This window comes from Phocoena sinus, chromosome 17 (assembly GCF_008692025.1).
Source record: "Phocoena sinus isolate mPhoSin1 chromosome 17, mPhoSin1.pri, whole genome shotgun sequence".
Lineage (NCBI taxonomy): Eukaryota > Metazoa > Chordata > Mammalia > Artiodactyla > Phocoenidae > Phocoena > Phocoena sinus.
The window spans coordinates 15,912,056-15,933,899 of record NC_045779.1 but is presented as its reverse complement, the minus strand read 5'-3'; the positions used below and the strand labels follow the sequence as shown (position 1 = coordinate 15,933,899).

Sequence of the window (21,844 nt, the reverse complement as noted above, 5' to 3'; positions counted from 1 at the left end):
AATTCCTAGTAGCCCAGTAGAACTTGAATTTTTATATGGTGTCATATAAAATAGCAATCAGTTTCCACGAACTCAGGTCTTTATTCTATCTGTATCAGTAAAGAGGAATCATTGTGTTTTGTAAACAAGGATCCGAGGGAAAGGTTTATCAGCACATGAAAGAAAGAACATATTCCAAATGAGCATATAATACAGAAGGGATAGCACTTAACTTCCCAGAAGAAAAGAACAATTAGCGTATTACACGTCACGCACATTGAACTTTAATCCCAAATAATTTGAAAATGCGAGGATAATAGGAAGTTACAATAACAATCAAGAAAGTATTTTTTTAATGGGCATTTTGTTTGCCATATTGGACTTCTTTAATTGTTTTCAGTCTAGAATAAAAATTTGATTTAAAAATTGTACGGTGGTAGAAACGATCTCAAAACCATAGGTAGAATCACTTTTCCATGATATTTTTAATAAAAAAAAAAGTAGGGATTGAAACTCCTGTAAGTTGCTACGAGTTTTGCCATCAAATGAGATCTAATTTGGGGATCAATGCAGAAAACCACCAGGAATTTTCCTCGTAGGCCAGGGTTCCCCGCCCCACACGACCGGCAGGAGCTGAGCGGCGGAAGGGGGAGCAAAGCATTGCTGGGGTTGCTGCCTGAACCATCCCCATCTCCCGGCCCCTGACCACCCCCCACCCCCACCCCCTCGGTCCACGGAAAAATGGTCTTCCATGAAACCAATCCCTGGTGCCAGAAAGGTTGGGGACTTACTTTTAAATAACATTGAGTTTACCTTCCTTTTTTCCACAAAAAGGAAACTTTACAAAGCCACATAAACATTTCCCTCTAAGCGGGGAAAGAAAGTTTCATGACATCTGACTGTTTGGTTACATATTTTTTGCAGTGAAAACCATCCTTTGTATTTGTTTCTCAAGGTGATTTAATATTTCACAGGTTAGTGGGCAACTGAAGAAGCACTGAAATGACATCCTTTGAAGAAGGCTGGCCTTATTTCATTCTGTCAGATGCAAACTAGAGATTTTAGTGCAAAATACAAATATAAAGCAGACATTTGTTTAAGCAAACAAGCAATTTGTTCGTGTGTATATCTGATCCTTATTTGAAAGAGGTACAGGCCCCGTTCAGCCATTCACATTTGAAACCTATAAACTGTCCCATTGTCCATTAAAATGACCTTATTGGCAGCCCAGGACTTGGAACCCCAGTTCCTGCTCCAAGAAGCAACAATGGCCGCATTAACTACAGGGACGTGCCTACAGTGTAGCTGCCACGGGCGCCTAAACTAAGTCTTGACATGGGAAAGATAATAGATAGGTACAGGTATCCTGTTACCTTTATCCCACTTTTCCTCTAGGAAAGCGCTTTACTGAGCATTAGGTGTCTGGGCCAGGTAAGCACGCTCTCTCTTGTAGGGCGCCAAATTACCTGACATTCATTTCAGAAACAGTTTTCCAAGAATATTTCAGGTCAACGCATTAGGCCTGGGTCGGGGGAGGGTGTCTTTCATTCAAAGAGCATCCCAACCTGAAAATGAAGGGATAAACTAAGTCCAGTGTTGGATTTCTCTTCCCGTAACAAAACCAATCCTTCGGTTTTGTTCATCCTTGTCAACAGTCTTTCGATCAGATACTGTATTCAGAGTTTGATAGATCATGAAACATTTTTTAAGTCAAGTTAAAATATTTTGCCAGAATGGCATGCTTTCATTTAGTCTCAGCTTGTAGGGGGAAAAGTACTATTTCCAAACAATACTTTTTCCACCAAATGCTCTACTGAGATCTAGATTCTACTTTTTAATAAATGAGTCTTGGGGGAGAGAAAGTACTAAAATTGTCCATTCCCAAGGGACAGGACACCACATGGGTCGTTCATTTACAGTTTTTGCTGTATTGTGCTGTTCTACATGCTCCCCAAACGGCATATAAAAGCACTCTTTTCCTAGTTTGCACAAGTACGATAGACTTGGATCAGGAGCATGGAAAAAGCATTTTATATAAAAAGTTTAAGCCCTAGAGTGCTGACTTACTCAAACTTTACATTTTTTCACAATGTACTTTTGTTCATTAGGAAAGGAAAGCTGTTTTGAGAGGATAATTCAGAGGTTTGGAAGAAAAGTGGTGTATGTTGTCATAGGAGACGGTGTGGAAGAGGAACAAGGGGCGAAAAAGGTGAGTGTTCCTCCTTGGTGCCTCTTGTGCCCTTTAATTTTTCTTACTCCTCAGAATCTTCAGAACCGGATCATTTAAACACATGCCATTTCTCTGAAACAGATTATGAATGTGTTCTGAACCATAAGCGCTGACCAAGCGCAGAGTAGAATTAAGTCATTATTGAAGCGAGCTCTTTGAAGAGTGGTATTCACAAGCTCGGGGGTCATGGACGGTTGGTCTTCACAGAAAGTAGACTTGGGGAACAGAAAAGGAGGCTTAGTTCTGCAGCCATCATCCGGAACAGAGACAGCACACATGCCTGCTCCTGCCGCTTTCTGCACCCATGGCAGACATCGCCAGGTGATTAGACGTCCGTTACCTGAGCCAGGATGCAGCCTAAGAACCTTCCAGACATCAGTTCAGAAAGATTCTAGGAGCTAATCAGAGCTGGCTTGCAAAACTATTTTCTGCCCTAGAGTACGGTGCCTTCTTTTGATCACGAGGTCAATGCTTTGCCTCTTTTGGGGATGCTCGAAAAGGAGGAAAGGAGCAGGTCCCTTGACTCCCCGTTTGCCCATGATACTTCTTTTTATTCTTCTGCATCCCTGCAAGTGTGATTCTGTCATTTCCCGTAGCAAAAGCTTTCTCATGAATGTCCTTTATTGTATTTTAAAGAGGGGGAAGGAGGAAGGAGCCACATTCCTTAGCCTGGCACTCAGGGTCTTCACAATCTAGAAACAACGTAGGCACGTTGGTCTGCTTACCCTCCTTTGGCCACGCCCAGCACCTCCTTCCTGCTGCTGTTGTGCCTGGAATGCTCCTCTTCCCAGTGCCCTACTGTCATTGTCTCACTCATTTTTCAAAATCCAGTTTACATACCACCTTTTCTATTTCCTTTGTTTATACGAACTCAGTTATAGTAGCACCACTTATACTTTAATTGCAGAAGCTCTGGTAAATAACTTGGATTCTTGAGCCAGATACCCTGGGTTTGAATGACAGCTCTACCATTTACCCGTTCTGTGACTTTGAAAAAGTTACTTTACCATTCTCTTTCCGTAACTGTACGTGGAGATTATAGCAGCACCTAGCTCATTGGCTATTTTAAGGATTAGATTTAGTTCAGGTATAAAACAGAGCCTGATACATATGAAGTATGCAACAAATGGTAGCTATTATTATTAATTATTTGCACATGTGCCTGTTTCAGCAGTAAAGTGTGAGCTCCTGAGATGTAGGGATCTTATTTTGCTTGATTGCTGTTTGAGACTCTGTCTTCATTTTTTTTTTTTTTTTTTTACAGTTCCCTAAATCTTGGCACAGCCCTGCACTAATATTTCTTAAATTGAAGAGCATTAATTATTTTATGAGATTAACCAATAGAATAATTTTTTTCTTCTCTTCCCCATACACTCACTCATAGAAGTCACTTTTCCATAAAGGAGGCAAGCTCTTCTGGAATATTCCAGTATACTCCAGAAATGGCACCAGCCCATAGATGCAGCATTAAGCATGGCACGTGGCCAGCCTCCTTATAGAGTCCAAGAATACTTAATTCACCTTCAGTGCCTCTGAATTCCAGTAAAAGCATAGAAGCTGACCCTAATTCTATAAATAATAGATTTCACTTACACCCATAGATACACAATGTGCCCAGTCTCCCCACGTGTGTTCGGTGCTGGTAGAAACCCACACACATTTTTTTAAAGCTTGATTCTAAGCGGTATTTGCCATCTAAGCACTAATGCTGTGTTCCAGCTTCACCAGTGGCCAACCACCATTGTCATTAGGTACATCTGTTAGCCCTTTGGGCTGTCTTCATAAAGAGAAATCTTTCCCAGACTAAACAGAGTACCCAAAACTCAACCCTGGAGAGTTAAAGAGAATATTTGGTGCACATCCAGACTCAAATCTTTTTCCTGAGAAAGCCTCTGGAATCCCCTGCCATTTCTAGACAGGACCTCCTAGTGGCTATGGGAACATGGAATAGATTTGCACCTCTGAGCATCACAGAATTGAAGAGCAGCATTTCATGCCAGTATGGCCCAGGGCCAAGGTGTGTCCATCTGCCTTCCAAGCTGGTCCTTCTCCACCTAGTACTCACCAAAATATTTTAATTTTAAGAGAAGGTTGCCAAAATGTGGCTTTCTAGCTTGTGGTAGACAGAAGAATGTTTATGAAAGTGATGACCTAAAATTCAAAGAACACAAGTATGTTTCTTAGATATTTGTGTGGGTGAACACAAGATGGGAAGAGTAAAGGAATTCGTGATTTGATGTTAGAATTGAAAGTAGTAACAGTACTGAGTATTTGCTCTCTTTGAAGAACAGTTAAATTTATTTCCACTGTTTGTCTTCGGACATGTTATTCTTTCTATTCAGGACAAACGCACACACCTATACCAAAAAGAAATAGGCAGCTGCCTACGACGAACATCCTCTTTAAATTTTTTGACTGTAAATGAATGCTTGTAGCTTCAGCTTTCTGTTCTGATTTCTTGGGATGAGTGTATGTAATCAGTCCAGTACTCTCTGTTACAAAGGAACTCTTTGCACCTTGAGAGCTACCAGCATGGGAACTCTAATGAAACTGTAACCAGGAGTTGTAAGAACTTTATGTGTGTTTGTAAAGTGTACAGATTTTTCAGAAAGAGTCAGATTCCTAATAACTGTGCATATGATTCAGATGTCATAAATCTGTCATCCTGAGGGACAAATTGACCATTCCTTTCTTATAGTCTGTCTAGCCTTTCTAGGTTAACTAGTATTTAAACAGCAGTACTTAGTGCATGAGTATATTTAATGTGTGGGGTTCTGCATAGAAATAGAGAATATTTAATATTTAATTTAAGGGAAGACTACAATTTAGCAAACTCTATATGAAAATTCAAGCTAAAGAAATAAAGAGATGGTTGTTATCCCTTACTATCAGTTATAAAGCCCTTATTATGTCCCAGAACCTCTTTTAGGCACTTCCTAAATCCTCACAACAATTCTATGAGGCAGGAGCCCTCAGACCTCTTTTATAGATGAGGAGACTGAGGCACAGGAAGGTAAATACTTTGGCCAAGCTCACACAGCTAGAAAGTCACCAAACTAGGATTTGAAGCCAATTATATCTGTGAGATTCAGCAAAGTTCCTTCAAATTACTGACTTTACTTACATATCTTAAATATGATTTGATTTACAAAAAAAGCATTTTAATGCTTTTTTTTAATTGTTGGAATATAGTGTGCACTGTTTCTTTCCTTTGGGGAGGTAGATAGAACTATGTTGTGTTCTCTTTCTCCCAATTTTACACTCATGATTAAAATTTAAAAAATCATTAATTCTAGTTTATAATTTGGTTCACAAGCATTTCAGATTAAATAAAACTAACAGTGAACCACAAACAGTGAATCAAAACATTTTGCATTTCTTCTAAATCAATTTTAACCATTTAGCTGCCTCTCTTCATTTCCTGTGTCCTTTAAAAAATCTAATACAACACTCTCCTCTCTTGCCTGTAGAGATGTCTTTCATCTCCCTAAATAATGTTCTTTTGCTAGAGGTAGTTATTTTTTTAAGCCCGGAAATGAAAACTAGTAAGTATTCTGCCAGTTACCTGTTTTGTTATGGTCAGTTGAAGTCTGCTCTGTCACCTTTGTTCTCTTTAGCAATACAGTCCCAGGAGTTTCATCAGTAATTTTATCTAATTCTATAATCCATATCATTAAAAAAAAAAAAACCCTTCAAAGAGAAAAGGTTAGAAATACCTTTGTTTTTTAAAAAAACAACGTTATTCTAAAAAGATCTTTTTTCAAAATTTTTATGGGAGTATAGTTGATTTACAATGTTGTATTAGTTTCAGGTGTACAGAAAGTGAATCTGTTATACATATACATATATCAACTCTTTTTTAGACTCTTTTCTTTTCCCATATAGGCCATTACATAATATCGAGTGAAGTTCCCTGTGCTATACACAGTGAAGTTCCCTGTGCTATATACAGTAGGTCCTTACTTAGTTATTATCTATCTTATATATAGTACTGTGTTTATGTCAATCCCAATCTTCCAATTTATCCCTCCCCCACCACTTACCCCCTGATAACCATAACTTTGTTTTCTATATCTGTACTCTATTTCTGTTTTGTAGATAAGTTCATTTGTACCCTTTTTCTAGAATCAACATATAAGCGATATATGATACTTGTCTTTCTCTGTTTGACTTACTTCACTCAGTGTGACAGTCTCTAGGTCCATCCATTGTTGCTGCAAATGGCATTATTTTGTTCTTTTCTATGACTGATATTCCATTGTATGTACCACATTTTTTTCTGTTCCTCCTTTAATGGACATTTAGGTTGCTTCCATGTCCTGGCTATTGTAAATAGTGCTGCTGTGAACGTTGGGGTGCCCGTATCCTTTCAGATTATGGTTGTCTCTGGATATATGCCCAGGAGTGGGATTGCTGGATCATATGGTAGTTCTATTTTTAGTTTTTTAAGGAACCTCCATATTGTTCTCCATAGTGGCTGCACCAGTATACATTCCCACCAACAGTGCAAGAGGGTTCCCTTTTGTCCACACCCTCTCCAGCATTTATTGTTTATAGATTTTTTTGATGGTGGCCATTCCCACAGGTGTGAGGTGATACCTCACTGTAGTTTTGATTTGCATTTCTCTAATAATTAGTGATGTTGAGCATCTTTTCATGTTAGTTGGCCATTTGTATGTCATCTTTGGAGAAATGTCTATTTAAGTCTTCTGCCCATTTTTTAATTGGGTTGTTTTTTTGATATTGAGCTGCATGAGCTATTTGTATATTTTGGAGATTAATGCCCTGTCAGTTGTTTTGTTTGCAAATATTTTCTCCCATTCTGAGGGTTGTGTTTTCGTCTTGTTTATGGTTTCCTTTGCTGTGCAAAAGCTTCTAAGTTTAATTAGGTCCCATTTGTTTATTTTTATTTCCATTTCTCTAGGAGGTGGGTCGGAAAAGATCTTGCTGCTATTTATGTCCAGGAGTGTTCTGCCTACGTTTTCCTCTAAGAGTTTTATAGTGTCCAGTCTTATATTTAGGTCTTTAATCCATTCTGAGTTTATTTTTGTGTATGGTGTTAGGGATTGTTCTAACTTCATTCTTTTACATGTAGCTGTCCAGTTTTCCCAGCACCACTTATTGAAGAGACTGTCTGCTCCATTGTATATTCTTGCCTCCTTTGTCATAGATTAGGGGACCATAGGTATGTGGGTTTATCTCTGGGCTTTCTATCTTGTTCCATTGATCTGTGTTTCTGTTTTTGTGCCAGTGCCATACTGTCTTGATTACTGTAGCTTTGTAGTATAGTCTGAAGTCAGGGAGCCTGATTCCTCCAGCTCCGTTTTTCATTCTCAACATTGCTTTGGCTATTCGGGGTCTTTTGTGTTTCCATAGAAATTGTAAAAATTGTTGTTCTAGTTCTGTGAAAAATACCATTGGTAATTTGATAGGGATTGCATTGAATCTGTAGATTGCTTGGGGCAGTAGAGTCATTTTCACAATGTTGATTTTTCCAATCCAAGAACATGGTATATCTCTCCATCTGTTGGTGTCATCTTTGATAGCTTTCATCAGTATCTTACAGTTTTCTGAGTACAGGTCTTTTGCCTCCTTATGTAGGTTTATTCCTATGTATTTTATTCTTTTTGATGTGATGGTAAATGGGATTGTTGCCTTGATTTCTCTTTCTGACCTTTCATTGTTAGCATATAGGAATGCAAGAGATTTCTGTGTATTAATTTTGTATCCTGCAACTTTACCAAATTCATTGATGAGCTCTAGTAGTTTTCTGGTAGCATCTTTAGGGTTTTCTATGTATAGTAGTATCATGTCATCTGCAAACAGTGACAGTTTTACTTCTTCTTTTCCAATTTGGATTCCTTTTATTTCTTTTTCTTCTGTGATTGCTGTGGCTAGGACTTCCAAGACTGTGTTGAATAATAGGGGTGAGACTAGACATCCTTGTCTTGTTCCTGGTCTTAGAGGAAATGCTTTCCCTTTTTCACCCTAGAAGAAATGGACAAATTCTAAAAAGGTCTCTTGTAAGAGTTTTCTCTGAGCACCTCTTTGTTCCTAGAAAGACCATTCAGAGAAGCCATCTCACTACTGGCGGATATCTTTCTTTGATATACGTCTTTGTTGTCAAAATCTGCCATGCTTATTTTTTTTAACCATAAAATTTTTTGTTTCCCTAATACAACATTCCTCAAGTGAAAATAATTAGGCCTATGTATGATTTTTTTAAAAATCAAAATGTAAATAATAGTCTTCTGCACACTGACAGCAGTTTTGGTTTCTAGAGTAGAAACAGCCTTTTTTATAACTCTGACTTTACTTTTTAGAGAATTACTTAAAATGAATCTCTTGTGAATAACATGGAGGGAAGGGGGGATGGCAAGCACCATTATTCTGCATAATGACAAACGCTTCATCAAAAAATGTCCATTTTCAATGTGCATTCCAAAACTTGCTGAAAACCAAGATGAATCTGAGAATCTGCTTAATAATGCTTGATTGTGAGTTTATTTAGGAGAAAAATAAGAACTTCTTTTTCTAAAAGAACATTTTTAATGCAAGTTTTTGCTTTTAGTTTTATTTAAGTGAGACATAGGGATTACTGAGTACAGAATTTTATTACTCTAAAGCCATTACGTTCATTTAACTTAATGAGCACATACTGTATGCCAGGTCTTAAATTGGATTTCATCTTTACTCTTAAAGAGCTCACTCCTGTCCAGAGGAGACACAGATATACAAATAGTCAAAGAGCAAAGCTGTGCAGTAAGCTTCATGAGTTCTCAGAATATCTCTTTATTTACAATTTGAGAAGTATTTGTACCTCCATATGCAAATTTTCTAGAGATAATATATGCATAGGAAAGCACAGATCTGTTCTTTATTTCTTATACAAATGGTAACTATACACTTTTTTTTTCCGTGCCTGCTTTTTTCACTTAATATATATCCTGGTAGTTATTCCATATCAGTACATGGAGCTCTGCATCTCTAATTCTTATAAATGGCCGCATCACAATTCCATTACCTTGATATGTTGTAGTTTAACGAGTCCCCTGGGGCTTAACATTTCAGTGGTTGCCAGTGTTTATTATTATAAACAGTTCTGCCGTGAGTGGTCTTTATGTGGTTCATGCGTGGGCAAGTATATCTGTGGGATAAATTCCTAGAAGTGCAATACCTGGGGCAAAGGTTATGTGCTTTTATGGTTTTGAAACATTTTCTTAATACATTTTTAATAATTCAGCAATATTCAAATTACATGTGTCCACACACCCAGCTTTTTATATTACTGATCTTATGTATACCCAGAAGGGATAAATGCAAAATACCAGACAAGGAGGAAAGTTGGCAGAAGGGGATTTGGAAAGCTGCACATGTGGGCAAGAGGAACAAAGGATGTGTCCTTATTTTATCATTAGGGAATATTTTGGTTCTAATGATCCCAAAACGTGTGCTACTTCCCAAGATTTAGGTCTTGGTGCCCACTTCTCTCAATATATGCTAATCTTGATAAACTAATCATATACCCATCAGTTTAGGCTATCACTGTTGTTAAGATTTGTGGTTTAGCTGTGTTTTAGTCCCCTGGCTCTAGTTACCTGATGGACTCTCTCCATGTAGGTATCCCATTTCATCCACCTGCATATCAGCAGATGAATTCTACTGTCCCAAACCAGTTCGCCCACTCAGATTTGCTTTGGTGTTCTCTACCTCCAAACCATCCCCCATTAGCAAGAACTCTGTCTTTACAGTGTGTCTCCCATCCGTCTTTACAGTGTGTCTCCCATCCGTTGCACCCACTCCATTCCCACTGTTCCTTGGCCTAGTTTCTCTGCTACCAGCCAGCCACACCTCCAGTCCATCCTTCCTTTAGTGCCTCATTACATTGCATAACATACTTCTACCTGGAAAAAATATCTCCTTTCTTATTAGTGTTTGTTATGAACACACCATTCCAGCCCCATCTCCTCCACACTGAGTACTCTGTGCCTCCCACCTTTGTCACGTACCATCTCCTGACTGGGAGTCCCATCCCTCTCCATCTTCCTAACCAAATTTGCCCATTTCTCAAAGTCAATACAGGCCCAATTTACCCTCTCCAGCTTACCGCTGAGTTCTCTCTGAATATATCATTTTGATTCTTTGTTTTCTTGAGATATAATTGGCATCCAGCACTGTATAAGTTTAAGGGTGTACAGCCTAATGACTTGACTTACATATACTGTGAAACATATACCGTGAAATAATTACCACAATAAGTTTTTTGGACATCCATCATCTCCTATAGATACAAAAAAAATTTTTTTTCTTGTGATGGGAACTCTTAGGATCTACTACTCTTAGCTTTCACATATATCATACAGCAGTGTTAACTATAGTCATCATGTTGTATGTTACAGCCCCAGTACTTGTTTATCTTATAACTGGAAATGTGTATCTTTTGGCCACCTTCATCCAATTTCCCCTCCCCCACCCTTTGCCTCTGGTAACCACAAATCTAATCTCCTTTTCCATGACTTCCGGTTTTTTTGGTTTTTTTAGCTTCCACACATAAGTGAGATCATACAATATTTGTCTTCATGTGACTTATTTCACTTAGCATAATGCCCTCAGCGTCTGTCCATGTTGTCCCAAATGGCAGGATTTCCTTCTTTTTTATGGCTGAATAATATTCAATCATGTATATATCACAATGCCTTTATCCATTCATCTGTCAGTGGACACCTTGGTTGCTTCCATGTCTTGGCTATTGTAAATAGTGCTGCCATGAACATGAGGGTGCAGATATATCTCTTTAACATAGTGTTTTCATTTCCTTTGGGCATGTATATATCCAGAAGTGAGACTGTCTAATCATGGGGTAGTTCTGTTTTCAATTTTTTGAGGAACTGCCATACACTTTTCCACAGTGGTTGTACCAATTTACATTCTGACCAACAGTGCGTAAGGGCTCCCTTTTCTCTACATCCTCATCAGCATTTGTTACCTCTTAACTTTTTGATGAAGGCCATTCTAACAGGCGTGAGCTGGTATCTCATTGTGGTTTTGATTTGCATTTCCCTGAGAAGTGATGGTGAGCACCTCTTCATGTACCTGTTGGCCATTTGTATATCTTCTTTACAAAAATGTCTATTCAGGTCCTCTGCCCAATTTTTAAATTGGATTATTTTTGTTTTGCTATTGAGTTGTATGGTATTAACCCCTCATCAGATATATGGCTTACAAACATTTTTTTCTCACTCCATAGGTTGTTTTTTTCGTTTTGTCAAATGTTTCTTTTGCTGTGCAAAAGCTTTTTAGTTTGATATAGTCCACATGTTTATTTTTTATTTTGTTGCTTTTGCTTTAGGTGTCATATCCAAAAAATAATTGCCAAGGCTGATGTCAAGGAGCCAAACATTTTTTTCAGTGTTTTCATATAGGAGTTTTATGGTTTCTGGTCTTACATTTAAGTCTTTAGTCCTTTTCAAGTTAATCGTTGCATTCTTATACATGTGAATAGCCAGTATTCCCAGCAACATTTATTGAAGAGACTGTCTTTTCTCCAGTGAGTATTCTTGGCTCCCTTGTAAAATATTAGTTTAGCATATATACATGGGTTTATTTCTGGGCTCTTGATTCTGTTCCATTTTCCATGTGTTTGTTTTCATGCCCGTACCATACTGTTTTGATTACCATACATTTATAATATAGCTTGAAATCAGGAAGTGTGTTGCCTCCCACTTTGTTCTTTCTCAGGATTGCTTTGGCAATTTGGGGTCTTTTAGTTCTGTATACATTTTAGGATTGTTTTTTCTACTTCTGTAAAAGAACACCATTGGAATTTCGACAGAGATCACACTGAATCCGTAGATGGCATTTTAACAATATTAATTCTTCTAATCCATGAACATGAGATACCTTTCCATTTATTATTTGTGTCTTCTTCAATTTCTTTCATCCATGTCTTATAATTTTCAGTGTAGAAATCCTTCACTTTTTAAGTATTTTATTGTTTTTGATGCTTTATTGTAAATGGAATCACTTTATTATCAGATCATTTGTTCTTAGTGTGTAAAAATGCTGACTTTTGTATCCTGCAACTTTACTGAATTCATTGATTAGATCTAACAGTTTTTTTCTTGGAGTCTTTAGGATTTTCTATATATAAAATCATGTCATCTGCAAATAGTTTTACTTCTCCCTTTCCAATTCTGATGCTTTTATTTATTTTTCTTACTTCATTTCTCTGGCAAGGTCAATTTGATTCTTAGTCCCACACTGCCTTACATTGTAATGAAATAGTTTCAGCAGATATGTCTTGCCTGCTGGTTCTTGGCAGTAGGATCATATGTATGTATATTACTTTACAAATCTGTAGCTACAGAGCTGTACAAGTAATAGAATATTTTAATGAAAAAGTTTATAGACTTTATTAAACCGAGAAGCAACCCTGAGTCATTTCCCCTAAACCCTTATTTTGCAAATAAACAAACTGGGGCTCCAGGGAGATTAGTAACATGACTTTGAATCATGACAAAAGTCAGAGTTGAGAGTATAACCCAGGTCTCCTCATTCTAGAACCTGCTTTTCTTTTCCTCTTTTGCCACCATCTCTCTCTGTCTTCATATAAGAAATATTCCACACTAAACATTGATTCAGGAAAAAAAATTGTTTACTTTGCACCCAGTTGCCCTGGGAAGCTCTTGTAGATCCATAAAAGCTTCACATCAGTACGTGCTTAGTTAGGGAAAATGTTATTTTGCAATATTAGTTCTAATTACTTGTTAACACGTTTGACTCCCCTAATTAGTCACTAGTGACTAATTAGTCACTAGTAAATGTTAATCATAACTATCATTATTATTAATAAACTCTTTAACAGGGCTAACCAGGTCCTGCACCACTTGGTTCCTACAGCCGGTAATGTCACAGCCCTGTCTTTCTCTCACACAGCCAGTATTCTAACAATGAACTTCTCCTTTGTCCTCTGCCCCAGCCCCCTTCACACGCACAGAGACATTACAGTGCTCTTCTGAATGATCAGCCTTTCATAACTAGCTCAACTATTACCTCCTCTTACCAGTGTCTCTCCCAGTTCCCCAGGCAAAGGGAATTACCCCCGCCTATTCCTTTTAGGTGAACATTCATGGTTGTTGTTCATTTCTCTTTTTTTGTATTTTTACTGTAACTTTTTTTTTTTTTTACATCTTTATTAGAGTATAATTGCTTTACAATGGTGTGTTAGTTTCTGCTTTATAACAAAGTGAATCAGTTATGTTGTTCATTTCTGCTACTCACCCACAGACTGTGAGAGGGTGGGCCGGGGATGTCTTCTACACCATGCCTGTGAATGCGAAAAATCACTAATGAATGAATGCAAAATAGTACAGTCTACTTTTATGATCTAAAATTGCCAAGTGGAACATCATAAATTTTTTAAAAGAAATCTCTAGTACTTGGTTCTGGACAGTTATTGAAGGATAACAAAGATAGAGATACTCCAAAATAGTATAGAATCCAGAAAGGTCTACATATGATATTGGACTGTGGTATATGTTTTTAGCAGATTACTTGTTAATAAGTAACAATAGTTTGCATCCCCAGGATAACAGCTATATGATCTGCACAAAAATAGTAGCTCCTACTGTCACTTACAGACAGTCGCCCCAAAAAACTCCTCTGTTCTAAATTCTGTTTGCTTTCATGCCATCTTCTCCTAATAGTGTGAATTGTTTAAAAATTCCCTAGACCTATAATTGCAAATTATACTCAGGCCTTCACATTATTTTTTGCGTAGAAAAAACCCAAAATGTTTTCTGTGGGCTTAATAGAATTGTGTTCTCTGAACTGTGATGATTATCTTTCTCTTACCAAGAAAAAGAATTTGCTGATACATAAATACTTAGTATAGTGCTTTTTGAGCCGTAAAGTTTATAATCATGTTTTTATCCCTCATGGACGATGTAACCTTTTTTGTGTGTGTGTGTGCTGCTTTTCTTGTCTCTGGTTAATTCAGGTGTTTCACAAACATGCCCATCATTTAGATTTCTAGATGTTTTAAACTACCACCAAAAAAACCAAAAAACTATCTTAGATGCTCAGTTAAAATTTCCCATATGGTAAACCTGTTTCAGGGTCAATGCAAAAAATGAAAAAAAAAGTTGCTTCTTACAGGAGTAAAATTAAGTTTTGCAAAACATAAAATACTACCAACTAAGGAAAACCGCTTAAACTTGCAGCATGAAAAATGCACTGGATCCAGATTTGGAAAGGCAAATGTTTGACAAGGTTTTGTTCATAGCTACTGGATTTTATTTGAAGCTTGAAATCGGCATTCAAGTCGCAGTGTAGGTCTGCTTAAGAAATACCCATCACCTTCTTAAAAGAAACAGACTCCTGAATTACATTTTAAAATGCAGTCCAGTATTCTTAGGGGAGGATTAAGTTTGAATTTGTGTTTTAAACAGATGTGATGTTGAGATCTTAACTGGCAGTTTTCACGGTACTGAATAAGGGGGTGTGGGCAGCATGTTGGATTGCCAACGCAGCCTTTTAGGGCCTGTGCTGGGAGTGTTCTCTGTCTTCACCACGTTGTCTGCCCCTTTGCAGCACGCCATGCCCTTCTGGAGGGTCTCCAGTCACTCGGACCTCATGGCCCTACATCATGCCTTGGAACTGGAGTACCTGTAACAGCCCCCTAGCACTTTGAAACCACACAACCGCCCTGTGACCAGGGACACATCCAGCAGGCTGAGTCCCGAGTCGGCGCCGGACTCCAAACTAGCGATTTCAACATTTTGATGCCCAGCTGCTGTGGGTCCTCGCCTCTGCCCTTGTGGTAAATGAAGGACCACATCCCTTTCTTCAGAACAGCTGTTGACTCTAGTACTGTGAATCCAATGCAAATAAGCCATGAGAATGTTCTAGCACAGTGTAACGTGTCTTGGCCACATTAACTACATGGTTCGAACCTGTGAAGAAAGGACCCGCAGGCGCTTTACGTTTTTAGCATCTTCAGTGTGACCTAAACAGCTTCTCCAGTACAGCAAACTTGATTGCACAACAAAGACTGAAATGGGTTTCCTGATTACCAGTGGGGGGATTTTCTTGTAAAGGTTTACTTTTTTGGTGTCTCATGCCCAGGGTCATCTGTACATCTCTACTTATTTATGAACAGACTTCTTAAAAAAAAAAAAAAAAAAAAAAAACCAGCTTTATCGAGGTATAATTCAGGAACCATACAATTCATGCGAACAGACTTTTTTGACATCAAATAACTGAAGAGACAGTAGCATGATGAGAGAAGCGACTGAAGGCTTTGGCCTCATGACACAGCAAGTACTTTGAATTTTAGCACATTGCAAAGTAGTTTAAAATATGTCTAATTTAAACGTATAATATGTACATCACTGAGACAATCATGTACAGAAAGAATTTTGGGTGTAAATTTGTAATAATGGATGATTCTTTTACATATTGTTTAGGAAAATGATATTGAAAGGTAGCAATGCCTTGATAGTGAAGTATGAGGCAGGATATGCACAGACGTGCAGTGCCTTCTCGAAGTACTGGGTATAAATATGTAGATAATGAATTTTTTTTTTTAAGCTCATGTTGTCAAGACCAAAAGCATGGATGTCAAGTGTCAATAAGATTTTGTTTTCCAATTTTTTTTCCCATCAGTTCTTTTTATATGCTGTTTGTTAGGAGGGCCTTGGTAAAAGAACACAGCAGTGTCTGTCTTAAATAATTTTGGGGAAAAAAGCCCTCTTAAAACCTCACTTTTTCATTTTCAACCCTAATGTAGTATATGTAACTACTTGGAAAAAGATTATTCAAACGCTTCGTCCCACAGAAAGAATGTAGATGATGGATATATTTTATTAATGAAATGGTTCATGAGTTGGACACTAGCAAAGTTTTCATGTGCTCAGATGATATTTAAGGAAGGACATTACCACGTATCTGGAAATCAGCAAAACTTCGTATTACTTCCTACATTCACATTCCTTCTGTTTTCCTCCACACTCACCTCCCACCCCAGCCTCCCAGGAAAGTTCATTGCCAGCAGGGGACACAGCCCGGTCATCATCACCAAGAAAATTATGCTACTCTTCACCCCCATTCTGTATTATATGACAAGCATAAACCTGGGAAATAAAATTTGTCACCTTTGTAATACCCTAATAAAGTTTCTCCAAAAGGGATCCATCAGTTTATCTAGACACTAGTTTCTCTCATCTAAAGCCTTCCATTGTCATGAAATTACTTTTTGGATGAATTTTCTTTAATAGTATATATTGGGGGAAAAAAATAACACCAGCTTTGACCCAAAGTAGCTAAAGAGCTGCTCTATCCTTTTCTGAAGTTTCATGTTGCTGCTAGAATTAGTCAGTTGTGAATTTCTCAAAATCGTTTAATCATTGAATTCAGTTTGTTTTTCCTCTTTTGCTTGAAGCAAACAGAAGTCGACAATTTTTCAGCCTTTCCATTTTACATTTTTGTACTCTGCAGACTGAAAAGACAAAGTTTATCTTACCCTTACTGTATAAAGGTGTGTTGTGTTGTGTCCACAACTGTGTACAGAATTTTTCTTCATTCAATTTGTGTTTAAATTAATAAAACTGATTTGTGAAGTACTGTAAGCTCCTTGACTTGTCGGTATTTTCTTCATCTCTTGGTTCTAAGAAATAGCAGGATCTTGGTTGCATTAGAAAACTCATAGTCCAACAAAAGGAAGTTGTACAGAGCAACTGTAGGAATGGCTTTATCAGTCCTTGAGAGGGCTAAGCTAGAAAAATTACAGCTGTTTCTTTGATCACTGTAAGAACAGATGAATGGAAAAGCTCTTTACTTCCTCCGAAAATATATAAACTAGACCTCCGCTCAGACTTATCTGGTATAGAACAGAATTCAGCATCAAGTGTCTTGGATGCCAGAGCATAGATTTAGCCACTTAAATACCCAAGGGACAGCAACAGAAATGAGCTTCATCTATAAAGAACGCCCGCAACATACACCGCTAAGATTTGGCCAGATTAATCACTGACAAAGAGCTATAAAACAGCACAACTTGCTTCCTCCTGGGATTTAAGCTTAGAAACACAACATTCATACATACAAACACGTGACCATCAAACATGCAGTGGTCGGACTCATTTATCAGGCCCAGGATGTTCGTTTTTCACAAGCACGCACTAAGGAAGTGTGTGCGCATGTTCAGACACCCGAGAATGAAAAGTTTGGGGAATGTCTGTAAAGAGAGGCAGGGGTGGGGAGCAGAGGGACTTTTAGGTCTCAGGTGAAGAAAGTATGGAAAACAGGCAAAATGGAGAGCATACCGTCAAAAGATGGATTTTCTAAAGCGCCACTTCTAACGTGACCCCCCACTCTGGCCAAAATGCTTAAAGGGCTCCCCTTCAACCATAGATTAGAGCCCAAATTTCTCTACCTGCCATTCTAGAGTTTCCAAGTACAGCCTCTACTTTCTTCCCAATGTTGTCTCTCGTTAGTCTTAGGAACAAACCTTCAGTACATATAGACTGGGCTGTTTAATGGGCCAAACAGCCCGTAAGCATCCCCGCCAAATCTCTGCTCAGAGCTCTCCCATTGCCATCAATGACTTCCTCCACCTTTAATCCACCCAAACCGTGTCCAGCTCCAGAGCCCTCACCTCTGTAGAACCTTCTTTCCCACCATGGCGCACAGTGTTAGCACCTTCTCTTGAACTTCTCTCACCCAATGTCCATAGTCTTACTGGCCGTCCAGACTACTCCCTTAAATAAAGGCTCGCCAGGCCCCCACCGCTGTCCGAGATGCTGAGGATAAGAGGTCTCTGCTCACGAGGATGGAGTTTACATCAGAGTAGGTGGGAACAGACAAATGAATTACTGAATGAATGAGTGAATAAGATGCATTCAGTTGGAAACATTCTTTGTGGAAAATTAAAACAGGGAATATGGGTAGGTGACAGGGCTTCCCTGGAAAGGATGGACTGAGACATGTGAACTGAGACCATTTGCTAAGAAGCAGGCAGCACGTGAAGATGAGGGGCAGAAGATATAGGCAAAGGTCCTCAGAGGAGAAGACTTCTATTTACTGTCTTTTAGGAGTGAAAAATCACACTCATGGGTCCAAGAAGAGATGATCTGGGAAAGGAATGGAGACGGGGAAAGTCTTGGTGAAGGATTTGGACGCTATTCTAAATGGCCGCTGAGGGGTCTACACAGGGTTGTGACCCAATCTGACACACACTTTGGAATGACCACTCTGGCTGCTGGGTGGAGGATGGGCTAAAGAAGGGTGAGAGAAGAAGTGGGGCAACGAGTCATCAGGCCAGTAGGACAGTCCAGGAGAACAACAGCCAGATTCAGATTAGGGTGGGGAAAAGGACACCTGGATTTATTTTTAGTGACAGCAAGGACAGCACTTGGCTAATGGGTTGAATGGGGGGAGCAGTGAGACGCAAGAGGAGTCTGGACACCCCCAGAGTGAGGGGTCTCCTCCGCACTGTGAGATAGTACACCTAGTGGTTAAGAGCCTGGCCTCAGCAGGCAGACTGCCTGGGTTCGAATCCCAGCTTCCCATTTTAGTTAGCCAAGTTGTTTAACTTCCCTGTGCCTTAGTTTCCTCACCTGTAAAATGGGAATAACAATAATACCTACTTCAGACCGTTATTATGAGGACCAAGGAAGTTAATATGTGTAAAGTGTTTGGGACACTGCTTGGCATATTTTTTAATGCTGCCCATTACTATGCTAAGTATTCAGACTTTTTTTTTCTCCCCAACTTAAGAACCAGCCCTTTGACGGCACAGACCATTTACAAGGGGACTGCATTTTTCTGACCTAGTCTAGGAAACGGGATGAAAAAGGCCATCTAGTTTCTGACCTCAAGCACTGGGATGGTGGCTATTAAAAAAGAATCACAATGATAAAGGAGGCTTCCGTGAGTGGTCCTGCTGGCGTGAGAGGTGGGGAGAGCAGGGCAGCCTGGGCAGGCGGGAAACGCCGCCCCGAAGCTGAGCCCTGCCGGCTAGAGTTGGCCTGAGCAGAGTGGGGAGAAGGGGAGCACAGGAGAGAGGCCGAGAGGGAAGGTGAGAAGGGAAGAAAGGCCACAGGACTATAGGAGCGCAGGGAGTGTGGGTCAGAGTGGCCAGGAGAGGGAGGGGTGAGGGCGTGAACTGTCCTTCACTTCCAAGTAAAACTTCAGGCTTAGTGCTTTTATTACCCACGAGCATGGCTATTCCTCTTTCACAGGAGAAAGATAAGAGGATAGAAACAGGTTGCATTCAGCCTCCTGCATTATAGCACAAACAGCCTGGGACCCTTCACTGGGGCCACGATTCCACATTAAACTAGACTTAGATGTTAGCCCTAAGGAGTGTCTAGCGGAGCCCCTTTTATTACACCGATTACAAAACTCAGGTTAAATGCTCTGTCCAAGAGGTCACAGCCAAATCAGGCAGAGTCATAACCCCAGGCGACGCTTGGATACAACACAGAATCATGAAAAGATCATGGGCTCTCAGGTCAACAGAAGTTGGCTTTGCCCCGGGCTCCCTGGCTCCACACCAGGGCTTTCCATTTTCAAGGTGTATTTGGCATCCTGTCCACCGTTGGTACAATTGTCCAATGATGTCTGAATGCTTTGGGTTGTAAACCTCAGCACCTCAATTCTGTCATCCTTCCAGAGACTGGTTTAAAATTTGTCTTCCAATCAGCATTTACACATGTCCAATGCACATACATTCTGTAATAACTTTTAAAAGTTGCTTTTCAAAACATTTGGATAAGGGCTTGGGTGTTCCCCAATTCGAGTGACTATAAAGGAAGCCATTTGCTTAACACAATGTGGAGATGCTGCCGCGGACAGCCTGTGTTCATTTAAGACCTGTAAGAAATTTCCTTCCAGACCCTGGGACCCCCAACACTCTCTTTCTGCAGCTACAGAAGCTTCAGCTGACTCACGTCGCCCTGTCCATCCCACTCAGGATGGTTTTCTGACAATCCAAAAGGAGACAGTTAGCAACAGCACTTCTTTCTTTCAGTGTCTCTCAGAAACGTTTCCATTTCTCTCCGTTCTGTGCAATTATCCAAACTGACAGGCGAACTTGTGGCAGAAGAAATGAAAGGGTCTGTAATTTAGGAAACCTTTGGCTCCACTGACTGAAAGCAGGTTGTTTGTAAAAAGGAAATCCTGACCTCAGCTAACTGGCAAACTCTGTCAGAAGCAATAGAAGGAAGCGAAGGAGAAAAAACAGCGCCGGGGATTTTTATTGGCAACAGAAGAAAAACGGATGCCCTGCCAGAGGGAAGCCCTTCCGAGAGAACTCTCTGATGGGGGGACCAAGTGTGCCCAGAGTTAGTGCGTGTGCAGCTACACACCGCCTGGTGGCCCTGGGCTGGGTTTGTCGGCTGGTCTGACTTGGGGACTTGGCTGCCTGGGACCATAGCTAGACTGACCATCCTGAAAATGGATTTTCTTCACTCCTCTCTGCTGCTCCCAGCACTCCGTGGCCTGCCCCACCTTGTCTCGTGGCTTGACATAAAGCCCCAGGACCCAGAGGTGGGAAAGGAGATAAGCTACCTCGTGTTTCCCATGTTGGTGCTGTCCACCTCCTCCCCCCACCTCCTCCCTCTGTCTGCCACCCCATTTGGCAGGACTCTGCAGGGACCTCTGGGAAACTCCCTAAGAGAGGAGGCCCCCTCAAGCTCTCATATCCTTCCGTCAGTGGTCCTCAATGGGCTGCCCGTTGAAATGGCCTGGGTGCCTTGAAAACTCCCTGAGCCCCTCTCTACAGATTCTAATTGAATTTGTCTAGGTTGGGGCTCCAGCAGCAGTCAAGGTAAAGAACCATTGCTTTGGGCCAACCAGGTATGGGAAAGACCTCCGTTCACGGCAACTCCCAGCAAGGCTGGGCCATGTGTGGAGTGTGAGTTCCCAGATCCTGGCCTTTCCCTTCCAAGCCATTCCGATTCCCGGTTGGCCATGCGGAAATCCTTATGACCCCCAACTCGATTCCATTCAAGCATCTAGGGGGCTCCTCCTGTGAGTAAAGAGTTCTGCCTGCTGTCAGGGGTGTCCCCAGGGGATTGGCCATCTAGTGGGGAAACAAAGAGAATGTGAGAAAAGGCAGATGTGACGAGGTCCTCACTGGATGACCAGGACACTGGAAATCTAGGGGGACAAATGTTGCAAAGAATTTTAACTTATGATAGAAGCCCAGAGGGGACAGCAATGAATGTTGGCTGGGGAAACAGGTCTCATTGAGGGGACGACATTTTCATCGACCTAGATGAGATAAAAGAATAAGATGCTGATAGGCTCCTAGGTTCCTCATCCTCTTCCGGATCAATGAGAGAGAGAAATATTTAATAACTGCCGGCTGCAGTAACCCAAGTGAGATGTAAGAAGGGTCTGTCCTAGGGCAGCCCTGGGGATAGAAACATGGAACCCATTTCGCAGGTGTCCCAGAGGCACACCTTATCACTCCTTATCAAGGAGGCCCTTCCTATCACCCTCCAAAAACATAACCTGGAGATGGGCTCGGGGGCAGGGGGCAGGGGACAGGACCTTTTTAGTGCTGTAAGCAGACAGGTTATGGGGTCCCCGAAGAAAGAGAACCAGGAATGGCTTTCTTGACATAAGAGG

The 21,844-nt window shown here is 40.2% G+C and overlaps 1 protein-coding gene across 11 annotated transcripts in view; it reads left to right on the top strand.

The window, feature by feature from the left end:
• The window catches only part of EYA1 (EYA transcriptional coactivator and phosphatase 1), a 330,392-nt gene extending 313,561 nt beyond the window's left edge, over nucleotides 1–16,831 (top strand). For 6 of the 11 annotated variants that reach the window (XM_032609853.1, XM_032609847.1, XM_032609851.1 and 3 more), the window contains 2 exons: nucleotides 2,088–2,188; nucleotides 14,801–16,831. In XM_032609853.1, the coding sequence (XP_032465744.1) occupies nucleotides 2,088–2,188; nucleotides 14,801–14,881 (182 nt within the window). In that variant the 3' untranslated portion in view covers nucleotides 14,882–16,831. The remainder of the gene's footprint in view (nucleotides 1–2,087; nucleotides 2,189–14,800) is intronic. The other 5 variants (XM_032609849.1, XM_032609857.1, XM_032609858.1 and 2 more) reach the window with 1 other exon arrangement.
• Nucleotides 16,832–21,844: the final 5,013 nt, after the last annotated feature.